General features: G+C 32.2%; 1 protein-coding gene across 4 annotated transcripts in view; it reads left to right on the top strand.

Moving 5' to 3' along the window:
- Positions 1-14,791, top strand: part of LOC129223745 (uncharacterized protein DDB_G0287625-like) — a 56,921-nt gene that overhangs the window by 14,760 nt on the left and 27,370 nt on the right. For all 4 annotated transcript variants that reach the window (XM_054858103.1, XM_054858104.1, XM_054858105.1 and 1 more), the window contains exons 3-7: positions 290-920; positions 4,190-6,329; positions 9,631-9,797; positions 11,297-11,442; positions 12,682-13,239. In XM_054858103.1, coding sequence (XP_054714078.1) covers positions 290-920; positions 4,190-6,329; positions 9,631-9,797; positions 11,297-11,442; positions 12,682-13,239 — 3,642 coding nt within the window. The remainder of the gene's footprint in view (positions 1-289; positions 921-4,189; positions 6,330-9,630; positions 9,798-11,296; positions 11,443-12,681; positions 13,240-14,791) is intronic.

Here is a 14,791-nt window from a genome sequence, read left to right as displayed (position 1 = left end):
AGTATAAATATTTTTACATTATTCATTTATGCTAAGATTTTCTGTTTAAAACTTAAGGGACTCATTTTTTCCACCAAAGGACCAAAATCTATTTTCTTAATGGGTCCCTGGGACCCAGGTTGCGGATAGTTAAACACGAACACTGCCTATTTAATTATATCTTGTTTCAATTCATATAAACTTATTTCCTTGTTTTCTTTGGCAGGTCACATGCTATGCACATATGAATGAACTGCTACTGATCTTAATTGTTTAATTTATCTTAATTTTTATTTACTTATTTTTTCAGAAAAGAATTGGTTCTCAATCTGATTCTGAAGAAAAAGATATTTTGAGACTGAAGAAAATAAAAAAGGTGGAAGCAAGAGGCATATCTTATGTTGCACCATTGTCCACTGGCCAGCAATTGCAAAATGAAGATAACTTAGTTACAGATTTCAGTAGTATTCCATTATGTTTGTCAGGTAAAAGTGATGAAAAGTATGGGCCTTCTCTAGAACTTTTGCTTTCAGGAAGTTCTAATAAGACTGTTACTGATACTAAATCAGAAAGTATAACTTCTTCATCTGAGCCTAGCTTTCTGATCTGTCCAGAAAAAAACCCCAAACCTGGGAGTAGTCTTGATTTTTCCTTGATTAATTTGCCCAGTAAAAATGACAGCAAAGCTGCTGATGTGCCCGGTGTTTTACCAGATAAATCAGCAGTTCCAAGTAAAGATTTGTGCTTTTCAAATGGCACCAGAGAGAAAGAGTTGCAGCTCACCATAAATTTTGATGTTGCTGGAACTCAGAGCAGCCATTGTAAATCTGCTGAAGATAGAGGGAAAAAATCAAATATGCAAGAACTATCTGCCACATGTTCATCATCAGAACTAGCAGAAAAACCTGTACCTGTAATCCCGTCCCAGTCTGTATCTGAAGGTAATGACTATTAACAGTTCGGTCTTTCCAAACTTTTCCATTTGTTCCAAAAGTTTCGAAAACACGGTCATCAATTCCAAACCATTAGATGACAAAAGAGCAAAATGACAGGAAAGTTGATGAATACTCAAAGTCTAAAGGAATTATCTTAACAAATATCTATTTTTTCTCTCCATTCTACCATGATCTTAAAAACGTCCTAAATATTGTTATGAACTTAATATTGTATTCAGATTCCTTTTAATTTTCTTTTTGTGTCAAATACTTTTTCAGGGTCCGACTGTAGTCTAACCTTATAATTTTAACCATTGGCTAAAACAAATTAAGTTTTTCTTTTGGGTCCCTAAAAAGTGGGAGCCATAGGTCATGGCCTAATTTGCCTATTCAGCAATCAGGCTCGGCTCATCTGTGTGAAACAAAATCAAGACATCAAAGCTTATCGTGTGTTTAATCAATTTTGTAAAATAAACCCACGTAAAATGAGTGTCTAACTGCTGTTCTTTTGGCTTATCTACGCATGCAAATCCTACCTAAGAACAAATATATGGAGAACTGGAATATTCATTTTAACCATCTCCCCAAGTTAATTAAAATAAATTTAATACTAAAGCAGCAAAATCACTGCCATGAAATATTTGAAAAATACATTAATTTCATCCGGAGTCTCAAAAAATAAAAACTTTTTAGTTTTAGTGAAATTTGATTCTTTACAGGTTAGAACAGCGAATCTCAACTGGTGGTCCGGCGGACTGGCACTGATAAGCGAAAAAATGTGACTGGTCTTCAGTGATTTTTGCTCCGTCATGTTAAGTTGTTTTCATTATTCAAAGAAAGAAAACACTATCAAAATAATAATAATTTCCTATACGACATCTTTTACCTTTTTTACTTCCTTTTACAAAAAAAGGAAGTATTGTATTCGCGAAAAAAATTTCACTCAAAAGTCTGCCTTAATTTCCATTTTGCTCGCCCCTGAATGAATATTGATTTCTTTTTTCAACTCGACCACACGTGGATACATGTCTAAGAACGTATAGACACCTGAAGAATCCATTTCGACGATCCCCGAGTTAATTACAACGAGTTTTCTTGTGATGTATGTATGTGTGTGTATGTGCATATGTATCTCTCATAACTCAAGAACGGTATGTCCTAGAAAGTTGAAATTTGGTACATAGACTCTGAGTGTGGTCTAGTTGAGCACCTTCTCTTTTGGCTGCATTTGGATGTTCCAAAAAAGGTCTTTTGCACCTTTTTCAGGTAAAATCATTGTTAATTTCAGTGTAAACTCAAGTGGTGCTATAATTTGGCAAATACTTGGCAATATATCGCCAAGCTTTTGGTCGGCAAGTTTTGTTGCCAACTTGGCGTTTTTTTTTTAAAATCTGGTTTCAATTTGGCCATATTTAGAGAGTTAACCATTGAATCACATTAAAACTGCAAACATCGGGAAAATTTATCTGTATAAAATGTTTTCATTGCTTCGGTTCGCAACAAACTTGGGGTGAAAATATTTAAAGTGTTTCTTTGCTCACTCCGAGGCACTATTATCTTGAAATTGAAGTAAAAGGAAGTCATATGATGCATACATCAGCTCGTTTTACGCGAGTTTTGTGATTTGATTATCGTAGTTTTCTATAAGTTTTCAGCAATGTTAATATCTTATGAATGATTAGTACTATAATTACTTACCTTATTCTCTTAACATTTAATTATTCTTTGTAACACTACCAGAGTCCTAAGTCTATTTATGCAAAAAAAAAAAAAAAAAAATTGGAGGAAAAGAACATCACTGGTCTAAAAGAAATTGATATGCTTTTAACGATCCGCAAATACAAGTTTTTTTTTTCCCTCCGTAAAATAAAGAAAAAATTAAAGTAAAAAAAAGATGTTGATAGTATATTGTTCAAAAGATGTTTATAATTGTAAGTGTAAATATTACTTTTTGTATAAGTACATCAATTTGCTTGTAAATTTGAAGTTAAAAAGAAGTGAACATATGGTAGATTCAAAATTATATTTAATGGATTTTTAAGGAACCTAGTTGCTGAGGTATTCTTGAGCGATCTTGGTGCCCGCATTTTATGGACTTTGGGAATGCTTATTTAAAAGCAAAATTCAGTTTCTTGTGAATAATAAAAGTTAACAGTTGATTAAATGACTCAAAATAAAGTGAATTCAAGAAACAAAATATACAGAAGATATTACTTTTGAAAGAAATAATCATTGCTATGTAAAATTTTCACTTTCACAATAAATTTTAAAATCATTTTTATTGATTTATGTTTTTTGCAGCAATTCACCTCCATGTATTGAAGTGACAAATTGCCGGAAAAAAAATTGATATGCAGAAATTATCTTAGTTTATCGCTAAAATCTCCTAAAACATTAAAATTAAAGCTAATTTTCGTGTTCAAAATCCAATTTCTAATTTATACGATAATCGGATCAAATAAAAGTTAATAGTTATAAAATTAAATGTGAACATTTACTGAGCACTGCATAGTTTCTGGAAAACCAACTGTATTGCATTTTTATGTTTTTGAGTGGAAGCTTTCTGTGAGTTTCAATACTTTCATTACGGCTTTTGCTTCACTGTTTATATATATATATTTAAGAAAAGTAAATACATTCACTCTTGTGTTTTCTGGTATTTTAATTAAGTGTTTGTTAATAATTAATTAGTTTTATTAAGTATTATTAATTAATATCCAATTTTTTGTTCCCTACAATGTATGAAATCAAAAGAACATGTTTGGATGCATGTTGAAGTATGATATGCAAATGGAGGACTTTCGATTCTGGACCACCCTTTTGAAAAATTCCTGTGTGCACCACTGAGCATACTCAATGTCATTTATACCAAAAAAGCGCCCACTTATAAGTAAATTCATTAAGTTCCTAAAACTAGAGGATCTTTGACCTCTGCTAAATGATGAGCCAGAGTTTGAAGGGCAATTGCTCCCATTTGCCCTTGATCTGTCTTACTTGTGCTTATTAGCGTACAAGAAAAAAAAGGAGTAAAAAGAACATGAATCACCCTAGATTAGCCCTAATTTACCTTCTGGGAAGGGGGAGAGGATTGGTCTTAACAGTTCCCATATGTATATAAACTACTGCATTAGGATTGACAATGTAAATTAAAGCCAAAAGCTCTTGGGTGAGGGCTGGCGCTTGACCCTCCCTTGCTGTGCTGCTGCCATGGACTAATCTGAAGTTCTTTGCCTTGTGTGAAATACTTTCACATGTTTTTAAATTATAACTGTCAGTTTCAGGTAAAAAAGACCCTGGAAGCAAAAAACGTCAGTACAGATCTCCTAATTCAAGAAGCTCAAGGTCTAGGTCAAGGTCCAGAGGTGGTCGCTCTTCTAAAGCCGAAAGAATACATTCTAGATCTAGATCACAAGACAGAAAGGAGAAGCATTCCTCATCTGAAAGAAACAGATCAAAAAGGAAACGCTCCACAAGATCTCGTTCCAGGAGCAGGTCACGACGCTCTGCATCTTTGAGAGCCAGTCGCAGAAAAAGAAGTTCCTCCAATAGAAGATCTAAATCAAGATCAAGAAAACGTTCAGGATCAAGGTCTAAAAGAAGTAGAAGGCAATCTCATTCAAGATCTTATGGTTCTCGTTCACGCTCCAGGGAACGCAAATCTCGAAGGGATCGTCGCTCAAGATCGGATAATTCCTCTTCAAAAAGTTCTAAGTTCAGGAAGCGATTTCGCTCCAGATCAAAGCAGTCACGCTCTAGATCCAGGAAACGATCAAAGTCGGTAGAGAAATATCATAAAAGTAAGAAATCAAAATCTAGAAGCATTAGTCCACTGTCTAGATCCAGGAAACGATCAAAATCGGTAGAGAAATATCGTAAAAGTAAGAAATCAAAATCTAGAAGCATTAGTCCACGGTCTAGATCCAGGAAACGATCAAAGTCGGTAGAGAAATCTCATAGAAGAACGAAATCAAAATCTAGAAGCACTAGTCCACGGTCTAGATCCAGGAAACGTTCAAAGTCGGTAGAGAAATTTCATAGAAGAACGAAATCGAAATCTAGAAGCACTAGTCCACTGTCTAAATCCAAAAAGTCACCAGTTGGTGATAAGCCTACAAACTCAGAAAAATCTTCAGATACTAAATCAGTAAAGGAACCTGAATCTACTCATTCAAATTTTACGCTAGAAACCAACAGCACTATTGATGGGAAAGGTAATTCAGAAACGGAAGAAAAAAATAAAAGTAAAATTGTAGATTCTCAAACAGTTCAAAATTCTGAAACAAAGGAAATGGATGAAAGTAAAGTTGTGAACCCTCAATTTGTAGCAAAAGAAAAAGATGTAAGTAAAATTCGAGACTATCAATCTGAAACAAAAGAAAGAGACAGGACAAAGATCAAGAAATCTCAGTTTGAAACAAAAGAAGAAGACAGCTGTAAAATTGAGGACCCTCAATTTGTAACAAAAGAAAAAGATGTAAGTAAAATTGGAGGCTCTCAATCTGAAACAAAAGAAGAAGACAGGACAAAGATCAAGAAATCTCAGTTTGAAACAAAAGAAGACGACAGCTGTAAAATTGAGGACCCTCAATTTGTAGCGAAAGAAAAAGATGTAAGTAAAATTGGAGATTCTCAATCGGAAACAAACGAAGGAGACGGGACAAAGATAGAGAAATCTCAGTTTGAAACAAAAGAAGAAGACAGCTATAAAATTGAGGATTCTCAATTTAAAACAGAAGAAGGAGATGAAAGTAAAATTAGAGACCCTCAATCTGGAGCAAAAGAAAAAGACGAAACTAAGATAGAGAACTCTCTGTCTGAAACAATAGAAAAAGAAGGATGCAAAATTGGGCACTCTCAGTCTGAAACAAAAGAAAAAGATAGTGGTATGATTAGGGACTCTCAGTCTGAAATAAAAAGAAAAAACAAATGTAAGATTGAAAAATCTCAGTCTGAAACAAAAGAAAAAGACAGAAGTAAGATTGGGGACTTGCAGTCTGGAACAAAAGAATGTAAAGAGCGCAGAAAAGGATCCACGTCTGTATCCAGAAAATCCCGTTCTGATTCAAAAAGTAGAAAAAAGAAATCAAGGTCAAGAGACAGAAGCCGCAGTCAAAGAAGGAGATCTACCTCCAGATCCCGCCGATCTTCTTCAAGATCCCGCAGAGATTCCAAGGAAAAAAAGAGCAGCAGTAAAAAACATTCTTCTTCCAACTCAAGGTCCTATTCTAGTAGAAAGAATCATTCCTCAAATTCAAAAAATAAAACTGAGAATAGAAAATCTCGATCTCGTTCTGCATCTCGAGAGAGAAGTGGAAGGCGGTCTTCGTCTAAATCCCGCAAATCAAGGAAACGATCTCGATCTAGTTCCAGACATTCTCGTTCTCCATCAAAGTCATCGAAAGCAGAAAAGAAAAGGTAATGTTTTCATAATTTATAATCTCCTCAAAATTTTTGAGTCATAAAAAAATGTAAATCTAACTAAATTCATATTTGTTTTACAATCTTTTGTGCCTTTAAAAATTCTTCACCCACTATTTGAAGTGCTTCAAATTCTGCCATTTGCAGCTTTAAAAGTTAAATAATATTAACAAGCATAGTGTGACTTAGTGCTGTTTATAAGTAAAAGACACCAGTTAACCAAGTAAAAACTTTTTCAACTAAATCCTTTGATTCACATAACTTTTTCTTTTTTCAGCCGAATCTAATTTGAAAGTTTTGTTTGAATCCCGGCTACAGAAACTATAATCATTGCAGCATTAAGGGAGTATTCTAATTTAGAGGCTTGATTTTCACTATACATTTTTATCAGTTTTTTTTATTGATACTTCAAAAGTATAAAAATGCATAATAGTTGAAAAAATATTCAAAATTGAAGTTGGTGGAGGCTGGAAAAGTGGGTAAAGTAAATTCTTATTAAACAAGCATGTAGAATTGTCTGGATATAGCCAAATTAAAAAAAAAATCACAAAATGGCATCTTTTTGAAGAAAAAAAAAATTCATTTCATGGCTTCTTATTTTAAACTTTAGTATTTTTTTAAAAATAATAAAAAAATAAAAATTACAAAAACCCCTACGTGGAGACAATTTTGATAGTACTAAGAAAGTCTACCAAATTTCAAGTAAATCAGTCCATCAGAATTTGAGATATCTTGTCAACTATATGGAAAAACTAGTTTCGAGAAAAACGGTCTCTCAAAAGAGTTTATTTTAACAAAATTAACTAACTCCAAAAATAAGTTGAATTTCCATCAATCCTCTTAGAAACTTATTCTTTTAGGTCTAAACTTTGAGAATATGAAGGGGAAAACAATCTATTTTTTTGAATTTACCCCCCTTAAGCCTAGACTAGAACACCCCCTTAGACACCCACCTTGCTATGATGGGTGTCAGTAATGATCCAACCTGGGGTTGCTTTTATCATGAAGAAATTGTTACTGACATCTTGTGTGATTGCAAAGTATTTTCTGCCTATTTGTTTGAGCATCCTGGTCGTCATTTGTTTAAACCTTGTAAGATTCATTTAGCAGGTGTTGTTAAAGTCATGGCCATTGTTGACAGTGAACAGCAAGTGAAAAAGCTTCAAGAGGATTTAGATCCGATTTCCAAGTGGGTAGTTAAGTGGAATATATTGTTCAATGTTAGAAAAAGGCAAGTTCTTCATCAAGGGCATGGAAATAAGAATTCAAGTTATCATTTACAGGGATCCATCATTACAGAAGAGGAAACAGTTGTTGAGTTGGATGTTTATCAATTTGTCAGGACTTAAAGTTCAGCAGTGCAGTATAGCAAGTACCAAAGCCAATAGGATGTTATGTTTTATCAAGAGGTCGATTTCACATATTCCTAAGCAGGGTTCGGCGATATATATTATGATATGTATCACGATATATATCCAATATTTATATTCCAAATATCATATTTTGATATTTTTGATATTTATTTTTTCAATTACAGTATTCATAAAAATTATATTAATCATAGTAATATTGTTCATTTATTATTAAAAATAATCAAAAAGTTATGTACTATATCTTTATGTTGTATTAATACTTCATTAATGTAACAAAGTAATATAATTATTTTATATTCATAAAATTATTAGTAATGTAGCAAATTTAATTCATATTGAAAGTGCCTAGTTAAATATTAAATGTTAGTTAAGAAAATGTTTAATAACTATGCACTGACTAATGCATATTTTTTATTTCTAAATCATATAACTGTGTAAAGGTAGCTAACAGAAGAAAAATGAGTACAACAGCTAATGCTAAATAAACTCCATTAAAATCAATAAAAATGTAAAATGAAATATTAGATATAAATAAGGAAATAAACCTGAGTTTTAAGTCTACATATTGTAATAATATTAGAAAATAAAGAGAGATTTGGGGATGTATTTACTTTGTCGAGGACTTTAGTTTGGATTGATTGAAAATATCGTATATATATCAAAATATCGGATATTTTCGAAAATATCATGATGTTTTCTAACCCTGTTTATAAGGAAATTCTTCTAACTTTTTACAGAAGTTTAGTAAAGCTTATTTGGAGTGTGCTGTTCAGCTTTGGTCTCCTTATCTTAAGAAGGATATATAAGTAGTTAACTTATTGGAAAGTATCCGAAGGAGAACTACTCCACACTCCAGGATCCCCCGTACCTACCATTGTTTGTGGTTTAACCGGTTGGATGGGACCCTGAAGACAGCTCTGATTTTTGATCCGAACTAGAAACCGAGAAATCTCTGGTCCAGCACCCCCAGAGGTATTGTTTCACTTGGAGGACTTTGTGACTACAAGCATATTTAACATCCCCCAGTCACCATGAATGTAGACGGTGCATCTTTGATCTCGCTTGGATCGGACCCGGGACCCTCTGATTACGAGTTCAATTCCTTATTGATAATGCCACCACGGCCAAAGGAGAGCTACTAGATTAGCATATAGATTTTGAGAATATGATTCCAGGCTTAGAATGTGCAATATGTGTAGTCTTGTGCAAAAGACAGATCCGGGGTGACACGACTATGAATTTTGAAGACAATGTTCACAAAATTTATTTGGTGCCCCCCCCCCTTCCCCGTTTGTAAATTCCATAGTGAAGATATTTTGATACTAACACAGCCACGTGCTAAATTTGACAGTACCTTTTATTGCAATAGAAGTGATATAGCATACAATAATTATCCATTATAATATAAAATGTTTTCATGAACTTTCAAAAAAGCAAAAGTACGATATACAATGAGTGCAACATAAGTTTTACCTACAGAATTGGTGCCCTCCCAAATGTTGGTGCCCTGGCCCGTGCCTCATGAGCCCATGCCTTAATCTAGCCCTGGACATGATCCATAGTTATTAATTTTATTAAAATGAAGGTGCCCGCCCAAATGATAAAACCAGGGGTCATTGTTCTTAGCTTTTGCAATCTCCCATAGTTGAAATGAAGAAAAATTATTACTTCAATAAGGTTGACGAAAAAAGTGTTCGTGATCTTCATTATAAATTTATAAATTAACTTGTACCAGCCTGGCTAGGTCCTGAACCTATTCCTGGTCGTCACTTTTGTATTTGTATTTTCTATTGACCCTAATCAGTGTAATTCTCGCCCTACATTTAATATTTTATCCAAACATTTTATTTCATATTTCTTCATTTATTTTTATTATGTATTTTTCCCTTAATTTTTTTCATCACTGTATTTTTCCTACCATGTAGAAGTAACACCAAAATTGACCAGGCCAAAATATTAGAGCTGGCCAGGAAGAATGTTTTGTCGATGATTGAAAAAGGTACATTACCGGAAGGATTGCCAGTAGATAATTTCAAAAAGGATCAGTTGGTTACAATTAAATCTGGTGGTAAATCTGTACAAGAGCTTACTGGTAAACATTTTATCCACTTTTAATTTAATCTTCTCAATGTGATTCAAATGTATGTATGTGAAACTGCAAATTGATCCAGTTAGTAAATCTAACAAAAATTTGTTTTGTTTCCTTGTGCAATAAGGGTCTCATAATGCCAATGGGATATTTTTATGTGAGCCTTGATGGTACAGTAAGACCAACGTAGATATAGAGACATGGGTGTCCTATGCAAAATTGTAAAGGGGTGCTCAGAAATTTTAACCATGGTTTAGCAGGATATTTTCCCCATGGAGGCAGATTTCAAGACAGATTAGAGTCATTAAAATTTGACATTTTTAATTATTTATTCATTAATGGCTGGAGAAGAAATATTTTTATATTTTTGCAAAGAAAAAAGTACTAAAAGCAAGGAAGTTCTAATTTCCAGGGGGGGGGGGCGGCTCGAGCCCCCTTGGCCCCCCTATATGGGCGCCCTTGTACAGAGATCTGTTATAGACTTCCTGTTGCAAGTGTACATAATTTCTTTTAAGGTTTTTACATGCTTTTAAACCAAACTTTTTCCAAACATACTAGACCAGTTAGTTAACCAAGATCTATAACAAGTGTAAGACTGCTTAGGTTTGAAGGGACTGGTAGCAAAACATTATGGAAATTTTGAAAGTAAAAAATTCAATCTGATCTGCCGGTAAAAATTTAAATATACAAATGTGAGTGTGTTTTTTGAGTTGCTTAACACTTTAAGTTGATTTTTATTACTAAAATGTGCATATCAATTATGCATAACTGTAAATCTAAGGGGGTTTTTTTTTCTGTTTTCTTTTCTTTTTTTCTTTATATATATATATATATATATATATATATATTTGGAAACTGATTTATAAAAGCTCTACATTGAAAAAAATATTTTAAACATCAGTTTTTTTTAAACACATTTATCAATATATATTATTAAGGGTTTTTAAAAATTTTGTAGGAAATGTGAGATTTAAGATTATGTGTGTATGCATTTTTTTTTTTTACATTTTTCATGGGGTAGAAAAATATATTAAAAGTAAGAAGCTTATGTTTTTCCCATTATCAGAATTACCTTTTAAGTAGTTTCAAGTTACTAGATCAGTCAGTCAGTCATTCTCAAACAATTGTGTTGATGTCGAACAAAATTTGAAAATCTTACTTAGTAATTATTATGACAAAACATTATTGGTGGATATGCATCGGGATTTATTATTGATATGAACTTTTTTCATTTGAAATATAATTTGCATACATTTTGAAACAAATCAGTTTAGATTCATTTTCTGAAAAAAAAGAAAAAATTGTATTAAGACTTATTCTTATTTTTGTATTGTCTGCGATAATTTGTTCGATAGCGTACTAAAAGCCTTTTTTGGCATGATTGTAAGCTTTTGTTTATTTTTTCAACTTTCTCAAATTTTTTTCTCAAATGAAAAAATATAGTGCTTTTTAAAATTTCTTGTTCCTTTGAATAACTGTAAAGTCATCAATCTTTTTTCTAGATTTCTGTGTCAAGTTATCAAGTGAAGAAAACGATCCTCCTAAAATTGATATTCCAGATAAAAAAGAAACTGCTGATGTTGATTCCCATTTTATTCACCATCCATTCAAACTGAAAGAACAATCCATGATAAAGTTAAATATTAAGGTGAATTTTAACCTGTTTTTTAGTAATTTCAAAATATTGGTTTTGATTTCAAAGAAAATAATCATAAGTTTTGCAGTCAAGTGGTATTCAGAATTTATTTTTCATTATCTATTGCTTTATATTGAGGTTGGTGTATTTATTTGTGTGAAAAATGGTTATTGGATTTTGGCAGAACAGGATGTAACTGTTTAAAATATGATTATCGAAAATAAGTGATGAGGAAGATGTAGGTTTTCTGTGAACTAAAAGTTTATTTTGTATAGAAAATAATAAAATTATAAGTTATATCAAAATGTAATTGATGTAGTTTTTGAACATTTTTTAAAACATTATTCTACTACGTATGGAGCAGAATGGAATAGAGTTAAAGAGAAATCTGAGTCAATAATTTTTAAATCTTAACGAAATAACTATGTTCAAATAGAGTGAAATAGTATTGATTTAAAAGAAAGAGTACAAAGTACTCTAAATTACCAAAAAATATGTATGAAACTTGAATTCCAACACTTCTTGTCATCCTAATGGTTTGTGCCACTACTTGAGTTATTAGAACTCTCTGGGAAGAAGTTTGCAGGATCCCTTTTTTTGTGAAATTTTAAAACATTTTGCTAAAAATCAAATACTTTGTGATTTCAAAATTTAAATGCAAAACACTATCAATATCTGCAGAAAATTCAATATTAGAACTTATAGTATAGGACTTACTATCCGTTGTTCTCGGAACCGCAATTTTTCCGGAGTTCGGAATTTTCACAGGTGTCAAGTTAAATTCTCCTCCCTCCACTCAGTCTTTATGCAAGATGTATTATTAGATCTTACAAATAATGTGTAAGTTTTGATGTCAATAACTTCAAAATACTTTTTTTTCCGACATTGGCACTATCTTGTTGCTAATTTTAATGGTTTTAAAAAATGTATTTTGAAACACTAAGCCTTAATTTAATCAATAAACTATATTGCAAAATAATAATTATTTTCATAATAATTCCACATCCATTCTAAAAAATCCTGCAGAAAATTTTAGTCAAAGTGGAGAATTCTATCTTAACTATTTACCCTCGTCTTGCTAGCTGCTCCCCCCCCCCCCCCCACCCTATATCTAATGTTTTTTCTTTCCTTATACATAATGTTGTTTTTATTTGTTCATTATGCTCTGTATTCTTTGTTCCACCAAACTTTGCAAATGAGGTCAAGGAGAAATGAAGATATATACTATAATTATTGCTTCTCAATATTTAGAATGCTGTGCAGATACCTACCAAGACCCACGCAGAAAAAGTTGCAGAGACGGCTCGGTTAAGTTCCCAGTTTCCTGTATCAAGTGGGAACCAGCATAGACAGAAAGAGCTGGAATGGATTCCTGTTGAGCCAAAGAAAACTGTTCCAGGGAAGAAAAGCAATGAATCAAAAGCAGTTGTCCCATTGGCACCTCAACCCAAAATAATACCTGAAAAGGTTCCACAGACGATTACTCCTGAGACAACTGTTGCACAGCAAATACCACTTCCAACCACTAGTCTGCCTGAACCTGCTTTGCCTCCACCACCACTACCTGTTGCAGAATATTACACGTTCCCACCACTTCCTCCAGATCCTCCGCTGGCTGTTCTGGCTCCTCCTCCTGCACCCCCACAGAATCTATTAACTTATCCTACATTTGAATATGCTCCTCCTGAAGAAGTCCAGAATTTCAACAATGTTCCTCAGACTGTAGTGCCTCCTCCAAGCACGGTATCTTTTCAGTCTGTTCCATCTCCACCTGTGATGCCGTCTCGAACCTTGTTCAAGAGCAAAAAGGCAAGAACATTTTTAGATTCTAACTTATTTATTGTTGCCAAAGTGCAGTAAACTTCTGATTATCCACTGGCGACTTTTTTACTGGGCGGATTATCCTTGACCTTTCACTTTCAAAAAAAAAAAAAAAGATTTCTATGATGATAAACAAAATGTAGATAAATACACCCATTTTTACATAACAAGTGCCAAAATCTATTTCTAAACATTTCCTATTTCTTTCTTCTCCTTCTAGTGACATCAAACCTTTCAAGGTTACTGAAACCTTTTGGTTTGCACTTCTCACTGCTTTATATTTACACTCATGGTTCGCCGATATATATTGGGCGATATATATCATGATATATATCACAATATGTTCGATATTTATTTTGAAAATATCATGATATTTCAATATTTATTCTTTCGAAGTAGGACATTTGTGATATAAATATTAAATGTAATAATATTATTTTATTGTTAAAAATAATCAAAAGCAATATAGTATATAACATATTAATTTATCATTACTATAATGTAAATAATACTATATTCCTTCTTTATTTTTTATTCATAAAATTTTAGGTAATGTAACAATTTTAATTGGTCAGAAGAAAAAAAATATCTTATGGATGTGTGTGTACTGACTAATGCATATTTTATATTTCTGAAATGTATAAAATTCGTAAAAGTAGTTAACCAAAGAAAAATGAGTAAAGCATCTAATGCTTAAGTAATTCTATTAAAATAAATAGAAATGTATCAGTTATGCTATGTTTTATTTCCAATAGATTAAATTATTAAATTTTACAATTGATTGTAAATATCATTTATACTTAAATGCCATTCAAAGCATGTAAATTTTTTTTCTGCAGATAATCAGAAGTTTACTGTAGATCTACTTTGACGATTCAATGAGAATAAATGTTTTGAAAGCTTGTTTTAAGTAACATTTTAAATTTGACTGAAACAAAAGCTGTTAAACTCGTTTACAACAAGGGATCTAATAATTTGTGTTTTGTTAGACCTCAAGTAATTGAAAATAACCTGTAAAACTTTGAGGAAAATAGTACTAGGTATTTAATTCCCGCATAATATTATAAACCCTTCAGAACAGTTCAATATTATTTTGTATTTCTGTAATACTCTATATTTTTTGAACAGTTGTTACAAAATATATCGCTGTCGACTGTTGTATGTTATATAGAAAGTAAATTACCTAAAAATATATGCCATCACAAGTTTGAATATTTCTTTAACAACTTGAGTCTTGCCCCAAGACTGAGGAGAAGTTCACCTACCATTTGTACTGGTTCCCTCCAACTTTTTGAATTTTTTTATTTACATCCCTTAGCTTCTCACTGCCTCATATGCAAAATTGAATAATTTGTAATTATTTGAGGGAAATAAAATTGTCAAGAATCTTGTTTTGCTATTTTGAGTTTTAATTTTATTCAGGGCATTTTCCACTAAAGTAGAAAAAAAAAAATTCAAAATGATAGTTAATTTTAATAAATGTGAGGTTAAAATTATTTCTCCAGACATATTTTCGACAAGGCAAAGAAATTTTAAATAC

The sequence above is a fragment of the Uloborus diversus genome, chromosome 6 (genome assembly GCF_026930045.1).
Source record: "Uloborus diversus isolate 005 chromosome 6, Udiv.v.3.1, whole genome shotgun sequence".
NCBI lineage: Eukaryota > Metazoa > Arthropoda > Arachnida > Araneae > Uloboridae > Uloborus > Uloborus diversus.
The sequence above is the reverse complement of the archived record's forward strand: the minus strand, read 5'-3'. Positions and strand labels throughout refer to the sequence as shown.